This window comes from Oryctolagus cuniculus, chromosome 1 (assembly GCF_964237555.1).
Source record: "Oryctolagus cuniculus chromosome 1, mOryCun1.1, whole genome shotgun sequence".
Classification (NCBI taxonomy): domain Eukaryota; kingdom Metazoa; phylum Chordata; class Mammalia; order Lagomorpha; family Leporidae; genus Oryctolagus; species Oryctolagus cuniculus.
Genome location: NC_091432.1, coordinates 203,841,101 through 203,856,126, shown reverse-complemented (window position 1 = coordinate 203,856,126; position 15,026 = coordinate 203,841,101). Strand labels below are relative to the sequence as shown.

General features: G+C 40.4%; 1 protein-coding gene across 6 annotated transcripts in view; it reads right to left on the bottom strand.

The window, feature by feature from the left end:
• Nucleotides 1-15,026, bottom strand: part of INVS (inversin) — a 181,354-nt gene that overhangs the window by 115,274 nt on the left and 51,054 nt on the right. Inside the window, exon 4 of one of the 6 annotated variants that reach the window (XM_070054881.1) lies at nucleotides 272-318. The exons of the other annotated variants lie outside the window; for them this stretch is intronic. Within the exon in view, the coding sequence (XP_069910982.1) occupies nucleotides 272-292 (21 nt within the window). The 5' untranslated portion in view covers nucleotides 293-318. The remainder of the gene's footprint in view (nucleotides 1-271; nucleotides 319-15,026) is intronic. 6 annotated transcript variants of the gene reach the window in all.

The window sequence follows — 15,026 nt, the reverse complement described above, 5'->3', positions numbered from 1 at the left end:
CAAACATGTACTTGTTCTAGGTAATGGGAATAAAGTAGTGAGTAATATTGACAAAAAAAAATCTAATTTCATTGGACATTCTTTACATGGAGTGAAATATAATAAATAAGTAATATATAGTGGTATTTTATTTAGATATTGTCAAGCATTAAGCAAAATAACAAAGTAGTATAGTGAAGTAGAAAGAGTAAAATATGTGAGGTGAGGAGGGTATTAGATCAGACAGCTAGGGAAGGGTTCACTGAGAAACTGACTTGAGTAAACAACTCACCAAAGTGAGAATGTTCAACATGGGGGATTCCTATTGGAATAGTGTTCCTAGAAAAGAGAAGAATAAGTGCAAAAATATCGTGTCAAGAGCATTCCTTGCTTGTTTGAGGAATAGCAATGAGGTCAGGGTGGCTGATGCACACTTACAGACAATGGAATTCAGAACATATAAGGCTTCATATGTTCCAAGAAGTCATTAGGCTTTTATTCTGAGATGTAAAATCCTTAGAGAGTCTGGAGCAGAGGAATGACATGCTTGAGAGAAAGAGAGAAAGAGAGAAAGAGACAGAAACATTCCCATCCTCTGTTTCACTCCTCAATTATCCGCAACAATGGGAGCTGGGCCAGATAAAAGCTGGGAGCTAGGAGCTGAATCTGTCTCCCATGTGGGTGGAAGGGACCCAACTTCTTGAGTCATTACCTGCTACCTCAGCATGTGCATCAGCAGAAAACTGGAATTGGAAGCAGAGTAGAGCCAGGACTTGAATCAAGGTACTCTAACACAGGATGCAGGTGTTCCCACTTAAGTCTTCACTGCTAGGCCAAAGGCATGCCCCTTCACTTAGGTTTTAAGAAAGGATGGGGGGCTGGTGCTGCGGCTCACTAGGCTAATCCTCCACCTGTGGCGCCGGCACACCAGGTTCTAGTCCCGGTCGGGGCGCCGGATTCTGTCCTGGGTGCCCCTCTTGCAGTCCAGCTCTCTGCTGTGGCCCGGGAGTGCAGTGGAGAATGGCCCAAGTCCTTGGGCCCTGCACCCGCATGGGAGACCAGGAGAAACACCTGGCTCCTGGCTTCAGATCGGTGCAGTGCCAGCTATGGCGGTCATTTGGGGAGTGAACCATCGGAAGGAAGACCCTTCTCTCTGTCTCTCTCTCTGTCTATAACTCTACCTGTTAAATAAATAAAAAAAATTAAAGAAAAAAAAGAAAGGTTGATACCAGTTGACACGTCAGGCCTAAATTACAGGTGGCAATAGAAGAAACCATGATAAAATTTCAGTGATCCTGCTCTGTCTCATCCAGGATATGAATCATTCTTTTGTCTACCATATCCACATTTGTCTACCATATCCAAATGTGAATGCCGTCCACCCATTAATCACCTAGTAGCAGTCTCATTTATCAAATCAACTATTGTGGTATTGTAGAGCTTGGGTTCAAGGAATATTGATGTCTCCTCTAATGTCTATAAGCTATTATTCAAGATATTTTTAAAGTTGATTACAATATGGTGACTACGGAGTAGGTATTTGGATTAGCAGTTAAAACACTGGTTGGAATATTCTTATTCCATATTGGAGTGCCTAAGGTTGAGTCCGGTCTTCATTCCCAATTCTAGCTTCCTGCTAATGTGCACTCTGGAAGGAAGCAGTGATGGTTCAAGTAGTTGGGTCCCTACCACCCACATGAGAGACCTAGGTTTGGTTCCTAGTTCCTAACTTTGGTCTGGCCCAGTCCTGGCCATTGTAGGCATTTAGGAAGTGAACCAGATGATGGGAGCTCTCTTTCTCAATTTGTCTGTCTCTCCAAATTAAAAAAAGGTGGCTACAGTTAATAACAATGTATTGAATACCAAAAAGTACAGATAGTAGGTTTTAATTGTTTTCAACACCAATGCATGTGAGGAAACACATAATAAATTAGTTTGATTTAACCAGTTCACAATGCATATGTCTTCCTTTTTTTTAACTTTTATTTAATAAATATAAATTCCCAAAGTACAGCTTATGGATTACAATGGCTTTCCCCCCAATAACTTCCCTCCCACCCACAACCCTCCCAACTCCCGCTCCCTCTCCCATTCCATTCCTCATCACGATTCATTTTTCAATTATCTTTATATACAGAAGATCAATTTAGTATATATTAAGTAAAGATTTCAACAGTTTGCACCCACACCAAAACACAAAGTGTAAGGTACTGTTTAAGTACTAGTTATAGCATTAATTCACATTGTACAACACATTAAGGACAGAGATCCTACATGGGGGGTAAGTGCACAGTGATTCCTGTTGTTGACTTAACAAATTGACACACTTGTTTATGGTGTCAGTAATCACCCTAGGCTCTTGTCATGAGCTGCCAAGGCTATGGAAGCCTTTTGAGTTCACTGACTCCGATCTTATTTAGACAAGGTCATAGTCAAAGTGGAAGTTCTCTCCTCCCTTCAGAGAAAGGTACCTCCTTTGATGGCCCGTTCTTTCCACTAGGATCTCACTCGCAGAGATCTTTCATTTAGTTTTTCTTTTTTTTTTCCCCAGAGTGTCTTGGCTTTACATGCCTAAAATACTCTCATGGGCTCTTTAGCCAGATCCGAATGCTTAAGGGCTGATTCTGAGGCCAGAGTGCTGCTTAGGACATCTGCCATTCTATGAGTCTGCTATGTATCCCACTTCCCATGTTGGATTATTCTCTCCTTTTTAATTCTATCAGGTAGTATTAGCAGACACTAGTCTTGTTTTTATGATCCCTTTGACTCTTAATCCTATCATTATGATCAATTGTGAACTGAAACTGATCACTTGGACTAGCGAGATGGCATTGGAACATGCCTCCTTGATGGGATTGAATTGGAATCCCCTGGCATGTTTCTAACTCTACCATTTGGGGCAAGTACGATTGAGCATGTCCCAAATTGTACATCTCCTCCCTCTCTTATTCCTACTCTTATATTTAACAGGGATCACTTTTCAGTTAAATTTAAACATCTAAGAATAATTGTGTGTTAATTAAAGAGTTCAACCAATAGTATTAAGTAGAACAAGAAAACTACTAAGAGGGATAATGTATTAAGTTGTTCATTAACAGTCAGGGCTATGCTGATCAAGTCACTATTTCTCATAGTGTCCATTTCACTTCAACAGGTTTCCTTTTGGTGCTCGGTTAGTTGTCACCGATCAGGGAGAACATATGATATTTGTCCCTTTGGGACTGGCTTAATTCACTCAGCATGATGTTTTCCAAATTCCTCCATCTTGTTGCAAACGACCGGGTTTCATTGTTTTTGACTGCTGTATAGTATTCTATAGAGTACATGTCCCATAATTTCTTTATCCAGTCTACTGTTGATGGGCATTTAGGTTGATTCTAGGTCTTAGCTATTGTGAATTGAGCTGCAATAAACATCAAGGTGCAGACAACTTTTTTGTTTGCCAATTTCATTTCCTTTGGGTAAATTCCAAGGAGTGGGATGGCTGGGTTGTATGGTAGGGTTATATTCAGGTTTCTGAGTAATCTCCAGACTGACTTCCATGGTGGCTTAACCAGTTTGCATTCCCATCAACAGTGGGTTAGTGTCCCTTTTTCCCCATATCCTCACCAGCATCTGTTGTTGGTAGATTTCTGTATGTGAGCCATTCTAACTGGGGTGAGGTGAAATCTCATTGTGGTTTTGATTTGCATTTCCCTCATGGCTAGTGATCTGTGTTAAAGTTTATTTTGTCTGATATTAATATGGCTACACCTGCTTTTTTTGGTTTCTGTTGGCATGGAATATCTTTTTCCAACCTTTCACTTTCAGTCTGCATGCATCTTTGCTGGAAAGATGTGTTTCTTGTAAGCAGCAAATAGATGGGGTTTGTTCCTTAATGCATTCAGCCAGTCTGTGTCTTTTAACTGGAGAGTTGAGGCCATTTACATTCAATGTGACTATTGATAAGTAGTAACTTTGCCCTGCCATTTTCCCAAAGATATTTTCTAATATATGCTTTGAACTTCGTGTGATCTTTTACTGGGAGGTTTTCTTCATGTACCTTCTTTTGTATTGATGGCCGTGTTTCTGTTTTTCTGTGTATAACACATCTTTGAACATATTTTGCAGGGCTGGACAAGTGGCAACAAATTCTTTCAATTTCTGTTTGCTATGAAAGGTCTTTATTTCACCTTCATTCACAAATGAGAGCTTTGCAGGATATAATGTTCTGGGATGGCAGTTTTTTTTTCTCTTAGTACTTGGGCTATATCTCACCATTTGCTCCTAGCCTATAGTGTTTCTGATGAGAAGTCAGCTGTGAGTCTAATTGGAGATCCTCTGAGAGTAATCTGATGTTTCTCTCTTGCACATTTTAGAATCTTTATGTTTCACTGTGGTGAGTTTGATTACAATGTGTCATGGTGAGGATCTCTTTTAGTCATGTTTATTAGGGGTTCCATGAGCTTCCTATACTTGGATGTCTCTGTCCTTCTCCAAACCCAGGATTTTTTCTGCTAGTGTCTCACTAAAAAGGCCTTCTAATCCTTTCTCTTTCTCCATGCCTTCAGAAACTCCTAGAACCCGAATGTTGGTTTTTTTAATAGTACCCTGTAGATTCCCGACAATATTTTTTAGATTTCTAATTTCCTCTTCTTTCCTTTGGTTTTTCTGTATACTTTCCTGTGCTCTGTCTTCTAAGTCCAATATTCTCTCTTCTGCTTTACTGATTCTGTTTTTAAGGCTTTCAATTGCATTTGTCATTTGATCTACTGAATTTTTCATTTCATTTTGATTTCTCAATATCACAATTTCATGTTCTAATAGTTTCTTCATTTCATTTTGATTTCTCCTTAAGATTTCACTTTCATGAGAGAGATTTTCTACCCTGTCCAGCAAGGGTTTCTGTAGTTCATGCATTTGTTTTTGAGAACTTCTAAATGTTCTTATCAAAATTTTTTTGAAATCTGTATCTTGCATTTCTTCTATCTCATCATCTTCATAATCTTGAATTGGAGTGTCATGTTCATTTGGGAGCGTCATGATGTCTTCCTTGTTCTTGTTTCCTTGGTTTCTGCTTTTTTTGTTTGGCATTGTGGAGATAATCTTTGGTCCCCCCCCCCCCCCCGTGGTGACTTTTCTTGTTATACTATGACTCTAGATTAAGTGGAGTACCTGCTTTTGGTGAATTTCTAGAGGCTTGTGGTGTGTGTGACCAGAGAGCTCTGTTCAGTATTTTAAGGTTAAGGGTGTGCCAAAGTTGACACACCCAGGTTTGGCATGGTAAATCTTCTCTTTCTCTCTCTCTCTCTTTTTTATTCAGAGGGGAAGTAATTCCACTCAGCTGAGCTCTTCTCCTCAATGGCAATCAGTGCCTGAGCACTAGCCCCATGGGTATAATATTTGCTCTATCCCAAGGACCACACAAAGAATCTGTGCAGTCCTCAGTGTAAGCTCAGATTTCCTTGCAATGTCTCTCACTGGGTAGCCCAAGTCACCCGAATTTGTGGCATCTCCCACTGAGATTACTCACGTCTCAGCCACACAGTGAGTTCTCCCACACACCATCTTTTTTTTTTTTTTTCCACAGTCCCGGTTCATAAGCTCCACACATTCATTAGGTCTTAGTCTCCTGTTATTTCTCCTCACCAGAGTCAGGTTTTTCTTTTTGGCTGAGGGTGGGCACAGCTCCGAGCCAGTGCAGCTGTTACCTATGTCCAAAATGGCACCTGCTTTATTGTCTCGCTTGCCTTTGTAAGGTGAGTGGAGAGAGAGAATCATGTCCATACTGTCCCTTTTATTTTTTTCCCTCTCCTCTAGTTAGTCTGGTGTACTTTCTCCCATGGGACTTCAAGCCTGGTTCCTCTAGGCTCTTCCTGCTGCTTTTCTGCCAGTGTCTCAGGCTACTGAGGTTTTACCTTACCTCCCTTTCCAGCACTGCGTGGAGACTCTCTCAGCAGCTGGGCTCCCTAGCTGTGGGCACCCATGCCCTCCATGTAGGTCCACCGTGTCCCTCTAATTCCAGAAGAGTTTCCTCTGCAGTTTTTTCCCTAACTCTTCCCTGAGACTACAGTATCCTCGCTTTTATTATACTATCTTTTATTTTTTTTCTTTTTTTAACTTTTATTTAGTAAATATAAATTTCCAAAGTACAGCTTATGGATTACAATGGCTTTCCCCCCAATAACTTCCCTCCCACCCACAACCCTCCCAACTCCCGCTCCCTCTCCCATTCCATTCCTCATCAAGATTCGTTTTCAATTATCTTTATATACAGAAGATCAATTCAGTATATATTAAGTAAAGATTTCATCAGTTTCCACCCACACAGAACATAAAGTGTAAAATACTGTTTGAGTACTAGTTATAGCATTAATTCACATTGAACAACACATTAAGGACAGAGATCCTACATGAGGAGTAAGTGCACAGTGATTCCTGTTGTTGATTTCACAAATTGACACTCTTGTTTATGGCGTCAGTAATCTCCCTAGGCTCTTGTCATGAGTTGATAGTAACCTTGTAATTAACCGGTTGGGAAGTTAGCCTATGAATATAAGCCAACCTATCAAAGAGACAAGAAAGCAGAAAAGGTGGAAAAACCTATCTTTGCTGATGTCACTGATCCACTGTGTTAACAAAATCTGGACAGAAGATCTTTTGTTATACAAGACTATAGATATGTAAAATGATAGATGTCCTTTCCCCCAGTTCACATTTATGTTACTTATAGGAAAAGTACCCTCACGATAAAAATCACCTACAATGGAACCAAGTGACTAGTCAGCCACCTAAGCAAATATTAAATATTCCAGAAAAGGAAATCAATTAAAGCAAGAACTGTATTCCTGAATTCTGCTGGATTGTACTACTGGCCTATTACTTACTACTATCCCATGTAATCTGTTATTTCTGGCTCTTCTTTGTTGTCTACATGGTTCTTCATATCAGTTTCCAGCCTTTTATCCTAGGTTCTATCTTATGTGTGAGATTACCATGCAGCCATTAGTTTGATGTCTTTTGAATTGAACATCATTGAATAGGATTGACAATTAGCTTTACAGGGGCTTTGCAACCCTCTGATTCTCCCAGCAGATGTTCTCCATCTGTAAGGTGTGGTCTCCTTCCCACGGTTTTGGGCTTAGCTTGACCCTAATTAAGGGAAGAGTCAACTCTAGCTCATTAGTGGTAACAGTGAGAGTTAAGTCAACCTTAATTTGATGATTCACTTTCGGCCTTCCTCCTGCAATCTAGTCCTAGTCTTGTACCTCTAGGTCTAGCAAAATTGATGCCCATCTATCTGTTCACCCATTCAACTATCCATGCATCTATCCAACAATATGATGGTCTTAGCCCTGGGGTTCCAATTATGTTCTTTGTATATTAACTTAAAAATCTGCCTATCATCCAAATTTCCTTAAGCCTTGCCCTTTGTGGGTTCTCACAAGGAAGGGCATCCTGTCATGGTTCATTCTTTCGATTTTCTGGCTGAAACCTCACTATTTGTTGCCAAATTAACCACTTTCCTCACATCTACCTTTCAACACATTATGAACTCCAGGTTGCCTTTAGTTGCTTTTGCTGAATAACTATCATTTCCAGGTGGACTTTCGCTTATTTTCTTCCCATCCCAGTGATGTCATCAGTCTCAGGCACTCCAAGGGTGGCCTGTCCAGTTAAGTGAATTATAAGTCCAATTCTGACAAAAATTAGGTTATATTCCAGGTCTTTTTTTTTTTTAACACAACTTTGTTTATGGCATTTTTGTTGTGAGAAGACAACAGTTTAGACTAAACAGTAGAAATGGGAAGGAAAGTGAAAGTGAAATGATTGTTTAACAAGCTCAATTTAAACTTGGTATGTCTGGGGACAGTTGAAGTGAGAAGGAGTCAAAGATGGAGGTAATACTTTGTGCCTAAATGAATGAAGAATGATCATTTTCTTCACAAACATGGGGAAATTATAGTGATTTAGGTTATAATGGGATGAAAAAATGTAATATATAAGAGAAAATTAAGTGAACGGAATTCAGGTCACATCTAAAAATTCAGATTCCAAGTAAGCCTCAGAGAAGTAAGCAAGAGCAACTGCATGTTGAGTGAGAAAGTGTAAATGCAGGAAGGGATTCTACCTGACAAATAACTATGTGTTTCAAAATCTGCACAGAATGATGGAGTATCTGCTGTCCTGTTCAGGTGGACAGCCAATTAGATGTCTCACATTTCTTAAAATTACATATGTCACTCCACAATCAAGATGCAGATTCAGTACTATTCTGGCCCGAGGGCTGTCTCACAAGGTTGTACAAGACGTATAAATAGTGCAAAGTACAACCTGTGTAATTACCCATCACTCCTGTCTCAGTGGTTGGCCGTGTCAAATGGTGAGATCTTCAGAAGCAACAAAGAATATTTTCCTCACTTTAAGAGTGGGAAAGAAAATGCCCTCAGCAAATGCTTGCTGAATGAGTTCCCAAAAGTTCACTGTTTCAAGACTATTGGCCATTTTCATTCAGAGTTAACTAAGGCTTCACAAGATAAATCAAGAGCACAGCCTGATGTTGCTCTGCTCATACCTTCCCAGCAATCATTTGTACTCTCAAAGGCTATTGTGGTTAGGAATCATGAGGTGGGTTCATTCCATAACACCGAGGACATACTTCGGAGATGGCTCAGAGTAGCATTCTCATTATGGTCAAGTGTGAAGGCATACTTCTAGAATATCCACTTCAAAAACCACAGAATCATTAGAGTCAATTTGTTAGAAGGGCATTTGATAAACAAATCTTTAGCTACATTTTCTAAGAAGGCTCCAAAGCCATGGTGTGAAAAAATGACTTGTAACTACTCAGGTATAGGTACCTGGTAATCTCAAAGCTACTAACATAACTTGGATATAATATTTTGAAAGGATGGATACTCAATGATGAAGATATCTTAAATTACTGGAAGAGGGAGTTGGCGCTGTGGTATAATGGGTAAAGCTGATGCCTGCAAAGCCAACATCCCATATGGGCCCCAGTTTGCATCCCGACTGTTCCACTTCCATTCCAGCTCTCTGCTATGGTCTGGGACAGCAGTAGAAGATGACTCAAGTTCTTGGGACCCTGCACCCACATGGGAGACCCAGAAGAAGCTCCTGGCTTTGGATTGGCACAGCTCCAGCTGTTGGGGCCATTTGGGGAGTGAACCAGTGGATGGAAGATTTTCTCTCTTTCTGTCATTCTCACTCTGCCTCTGCCTCACTGGGTAATAAATATTCAATAACATATAGCATGAAGAGAAATACTAAGAAAGAAGAAAATAAATACAAAAAGGGGACGTGGAAGTAAGCTCTCTTTGAATCAGAAACATTTAAAAGAGGTCATGGGGCTGGTGCTGTGGCGCAGTGGATTCATACCCTGGCCTGAAGAGCTGGTGCTGGTTCTAGTCTTGGCTGCTCCTTTTCCAGTCCAGCTCTCTGCTATGGCCTGGGAAAGCAGTGGAAGATGGCCCATGTCCTTGGGCCCTTGAACCCACGTGGGAGGCCAGGAAGAAGCTTCTGGCTTCTGGTTTCGGATTGGCACAGCTCCAGCTGTTGTGGCCATCTGGGGAGTGAAACAGCAGGTGGAAGACCTCTCTGTCTGTACCTCTCTCTGTAACTCTTTCAAATAAATAAAATAAATCTTTAAAAAAATAAAAAATAAGAGTTCATAAAAATCAGAAATTAGAGCACTTTTATTATAGTAGATAATAATGAAAAGTGTTTTGGGAAATGCAAGAAAATATTACATATTCCTTTCTTTAAAGCCAAAGATCTGAAACTTGGTAAACTTCTAAAGAAAACTGAAAATGTAGGGAATTATAAGGAACTGTCACCATTAAAGTTTAGTAGGAAATAAAAATAAAATAAAGTTTAAGATTTAAAAAGTCTGTACTTGGATTTTTTTTTGAACAATAAAGTAGATCTCTTGGGAAAATGCTTTATCATTTCATTCATGTTTTACATGAATTTTTTCTTAATTCTACTATCAGAGATTTTCATTGCTAATAATACTTTCTTTGAATATTTGCAGTGAGTATAACTGTTTATTTAAAAATTATTCACAAAAATAGGATCCTGTAATATATACTATTCTGCAGCTTTCATATTTTTTAGATAACAGTATACTCTGGACATCTTTCCATGTGAATATATAATGATTAATCAAATTCTTTTAAATAGCTACAAAATATCCTATGAGAAAACAGAATTTAGCAATGTTTACTTAACAATGAACTATTAATTTTTAGATTATTGCCATTATAAACAACAATGAATACATATATCTGTACATGTATTTTATGTTAGTGTGAGCATTTTATAAGGTATGTTCCTAGTCCTAGGATCTAGAACCAAGGAGCATGTTCATGTTTACTACATTTTTCCTTCCTTTATTAAATTTTGAAGTCTTAATACTATCTGATTTGTAAGAGAGCATATATTTGAAAAGGAAAACAATAAGACATACATATGTGAAACATGGAAAAGGTAAATCAGTAAAGTCGATTGTCTTCAAAGATGGGAAAAATGGAATAGAAGTGATAAGGGAGTGAGACTTGTCTGAATCTCCCCTAGGTAGCATTTTTTTTTTTTTTTTTTTTTAAGATTTATTTAGGCCGGCTCCGTGGCTCAATAGGCTAATCCTCCACCTAGCGGCGCCGGCACACCGAGTTCTAGTCCCAGTTGGGGCGCCGGATTCTTTCCCAGTTGCCCCTCTTCCAGGCCAGCTCTCTGCTGTGGCCCGGGAAGGCAGTGGAGGATGGCCCAGGTGCTTGGGCCCTGCACCCCATGGGAGACCAGGAAAAAGCACCTGGCTCCTGGCTCCTGCCAGGATCAGCGCGGTGCGCCGGCTGCAGCGGCGGCCATTGGAGGGTGAACCAACGGCAAAGGAAGACCTTTCTCTCTGTCTCTCTCTCTCACTGTCCACTCAGCCTGTCAAAAAAAAAAAAAAAAAAAAAAAAAGTAAAGTCGATTGTCTTCAAAGATGGGAAAAATGGAATAGAAGTGATAAGGGAGTGAGACTTGTCTGAATCTCCCCTAGGTAGCATTTTTTTTTTTTTTTTTTTTTTAAGATTTATTTAGGCCGTCTCCGTGGCTCAATAGGCTAATCCTCCACCTAGCGGCGCCGGCACACCGAGTTCTAGTCCCAGTTGGGGCGCCAGATTCTTTCCCAGTTGCCCCTCTTCCAGGCCAGCTCTCTGCTGTGGCCCGGGAAGGCAGTGGAGGATGGCCCAAGTGCTTGGGCCCTGCACCCCATGGGAGACCAGGAGAAGCACCTGGCTCCTGCCATCGTCTCAGTGCGGTGCGCCAGCCGTGGCAGCCATTGGAGGGTGAACCAACGGCAAAAAGGAAGACCTTTCTCTCTGTCTCTCTCTCTCACTATCCACTCTGCCTGTCCAAAAAAAAAAAAAAAAAAAAGATTTATTTATTTACTTGAAAGTCAGAATTACACACAGAGAGAAGGAGAGGAAGAGAGAGAGAGAGAGTTCTTCCATCCAATGGTTCACTCCCCAGTTGGCTGCAAAGGCTGGAGCTGCACCAATTCAAAGCCAGGAGCCAGGAGCTTCTTCTGGGTCTCCTATGCGGGTGCAGGGCTCCAAGCACTTGGGCCATCTTCCACTGCTTTCCCAGGCCTTAGCAGAGAGCTGGATTGGAAGTGGAGCAGCCAGGACTCAAACCACCACTCATATGAGATGCCGGCACTGAAGGTGGCAGCTTTACCTGCTATGCCTAAGCGCCAGCCCCATCATGCAGTTTTGACATGAAAAAATTAAGTCAACAAGGATGGAAAGGAGGGGAAGGCTGAAGATAAAAGCAGATTGAAATAAATGAATATAATTGTATTTTAAATGAATACCATGACCACTAATGAGGGGAACTATCTCATTTAAGTAACTTACAAACACAGAATTTGACAGGCAGAGTGGACAGTGAGAGAGAGAGAGACAGAGAGAAAGGTCTTCCTTTTGCCGTTGGTTCACCCTCCAATGGCCGCCGCAGCCGGCGCGCTGCGGCCGGCGCACCGCGCTGATCCGATGGCAGGAGCCAGGAGCCAGGTGCTTTTCCTGGTCTCCCGTGGGGTGCAGGGCCCAAGCACCTGGGCCATCCTCCACTGCACTCCCTGGCCACAGCAGAGGGCTGGCCTGGAAGAGGGGCAACCGGGACAGAATCCGGCGCCCCGACCGGGACTAGAACCCGGTGTGCCGGCGCCGCTAGGCGGAGGATTAGCCTAGTGAGCCGCGGTGCCGGCTAAAATGGTCCATTTATTAATGTTGTGTCAAAATAACAACTATTATTATCAATGGTATTACTATTATTAATGTATATCTTACTGAATACAATTTCAAATTTCTTTGTAGCTCTTTGGTCCTTAGGATGTATCCGCACTAGGACCACAGTCAAATTACAATGTTTTAAAATCAGTTGAATAATTTTCAGTGTAGTTATTAAGCTAGCAACTTAATACACACTTACGTTTCTTTGTTTCATTTGGTTTTCAATCTCAAGGATCGCTCTCTGTAAATTTTTAAATTTTTAAAAAATAATTACAGAAGTCATTAACAGAATTTTGAAATCAAAACATTAGAACAAGATATTTTCAGTGAAGTCTAGCTTGCATCCCTGTCCCCTCGACACTGTCTCCTTCTCTTCCCATTAGGTAAGCATCTTTACTCATTGTTTACTTTTCTTCCATCTTTTGAAAACATAAGGAAACAGTTATTATCATTTCCTTTTCTGGAAAAAGAAATCGTGTGTATTAGAGCCACTATATAGCTATGTATGAACTATAAAATATCACACAAGATATTCCTCATTTGGGTTTTCTTCTATTCCTGGAGATGATTTTATAATATTATATAAAAATACTTCTCATTACATTTTACAAACACATAATATTCCATCATGTGGATATATTCTTGTTTACCAACCAATCATCTAAAAATGCACTAACTTTTAAGAATTTCTATATTACAAATAAAGTCGGGTTCAGCGCCATGGCACAGTAATTTAATCTTTCACCTGTGGCGCTGACATCCCATATGGGCACCAGTTCTAGTCCCAGCTGCTCCTCTTCCAACCCTGCTCTCTGCTAAGGCCTGGGAAAGCAGTAGAAGATGGCCCAAATCCTCGGGCCCCTGCACTTGTGTGGGAGACCAGAAAGAAGCTCCTGGCTCCTGATCGGCACAGCTCCAGCCGTTGTGGCCATTTGGGGAGTGAACCAATGGAAAGAAGACCTTTCTCTCTCTCTCTTCCTCTCACTGCCTGTAACGCTACCTCTCAAATAAAAAAAAAAAAAAAAAAAAAAAAAAAGAAAAGAAAAGAAACATTGGTTTGAAAAAAATAAATTTGCAGTTAAATAATTTTGTGCATAAATCATTTCTTATTTTTTAACATGCATATACAGGATAGATTCCCAGGAATGGAAATACAGGGTAAAAGGTAAATGCATATTCTGTTTAATTTTGTTAATACTATTTTATGAGTATCATTTTCATTTTCTTCAGCAACATGTGAGTGCTCATTTTCCTGCAGTTTTGTTATCAGAACATGTTGTCAAACTTCCAGGGTTTTGCCAGTTTGAGAGATGAAACATGTTATCTCATTGTAATTTTCATCTGCATTTCTCTTATGATGAATGATACTGAGCATATTTTCATATGTCTAAGAGCTGTTTGCATTTCCTTTTTTGTGTACTATCTATTTACATCTCTTGCTCAGCTTCTATGGGGTCATTGTTCTTTTTCATTTTATATGTTAGCAGCATTAACCCTTTACTTACTAAATAACTTGCAAATATTGTTTCTGGTTATTCTTCTACTTTGTTTATCATGTTTTCTGGAAGGAAAAAGGATTTCTTATCTCTGTAGCCATATTTACTAATCTTTTTCTTTTCACGTCTACATTTTGATTCACAGATAAAACGTTTTCCCCACTCCTGGATTATTCCTTGTAAACCTTCTTGGTATCTTTAACATTTTATAATATGAATACAAATTACCATTCCATTAAACAGCCATTTTAAAAGGATTTATTTATTTATTTGAAAGGCAGAGTTACAGAGGGACAGATCTCCCATCTGTTGATTTACTCCCCAAATGTCCACAATAGCCAGGGCTGGGTCAGGCTGAAGCTAGGAGCTTCTTCCTGGTCTCCCACATGGGTGGCAGGGGCCCAGGTACTTGGGTCATCTTCCATTGCTTTCCCAGATTCATTAGCAGGTAACTGGGATTGGAAGTGGAGCAACTGGGACATGAACCAGTACCCACACAGCATGTCAGCATCACAGGTGGCACCTTACCCTGCTATGCCACAACCACTGGTCCTTGAACAACAATTTAGAGCATGTTTCTATACATGCACACACACACATGCACACACACACAGAATACCAGTTTAAAATCTATACATACTAAAAATTTATGTATTTGTTGAAAAAATGAATAAATGTCATACTCGTCAGAATTAGAGTAGTGAAAAAACAGTTCTTGTTAGATTATATAAAATTTTTCACAAGTTCTAGTTAAAACGATATTTTAAATTAGATAAGTTGATTTTAGCACTGTTTTTTTTTTTTTTTTTTTTTTTTTTTTTGACAGACAGAGTTAGTGAGAGAGAGACAGAGAAAAGTCTTCCTTCCATTGGTTCACTCCCCAGATGGCTGCTATGGCCAGTGCTGCGCCAATCTGAAGCCAGGAGCCAGGTGCTTCTTCCTGGTCTCCCATGCGGGTGCAGGGGCCCAAGCACTTGGGCCATCCTCTACAGCCTTCCCGGGCCACAGCAGAGAGCTGGACTAGAAGAGGAGCAACCAGGACTAGAACCTGGTGCCCATATGGGATGCCAGCGCCGCAGGTGGAGGATTAACCAAGTGAGCCACAGCACTGGCCCCGCTAGTGTTTTAATAATAAAGCTTTTCTATAAGTACAACTATTTTGATATCAAAGATCAGAATGAGAATACCAGTGACTCATAAGTGAGAGGGACATCAACTATGCTGAACAGCAAACTCAGGAATTGAGAGGACCTTGATAGGGTTGCATGATGAACCC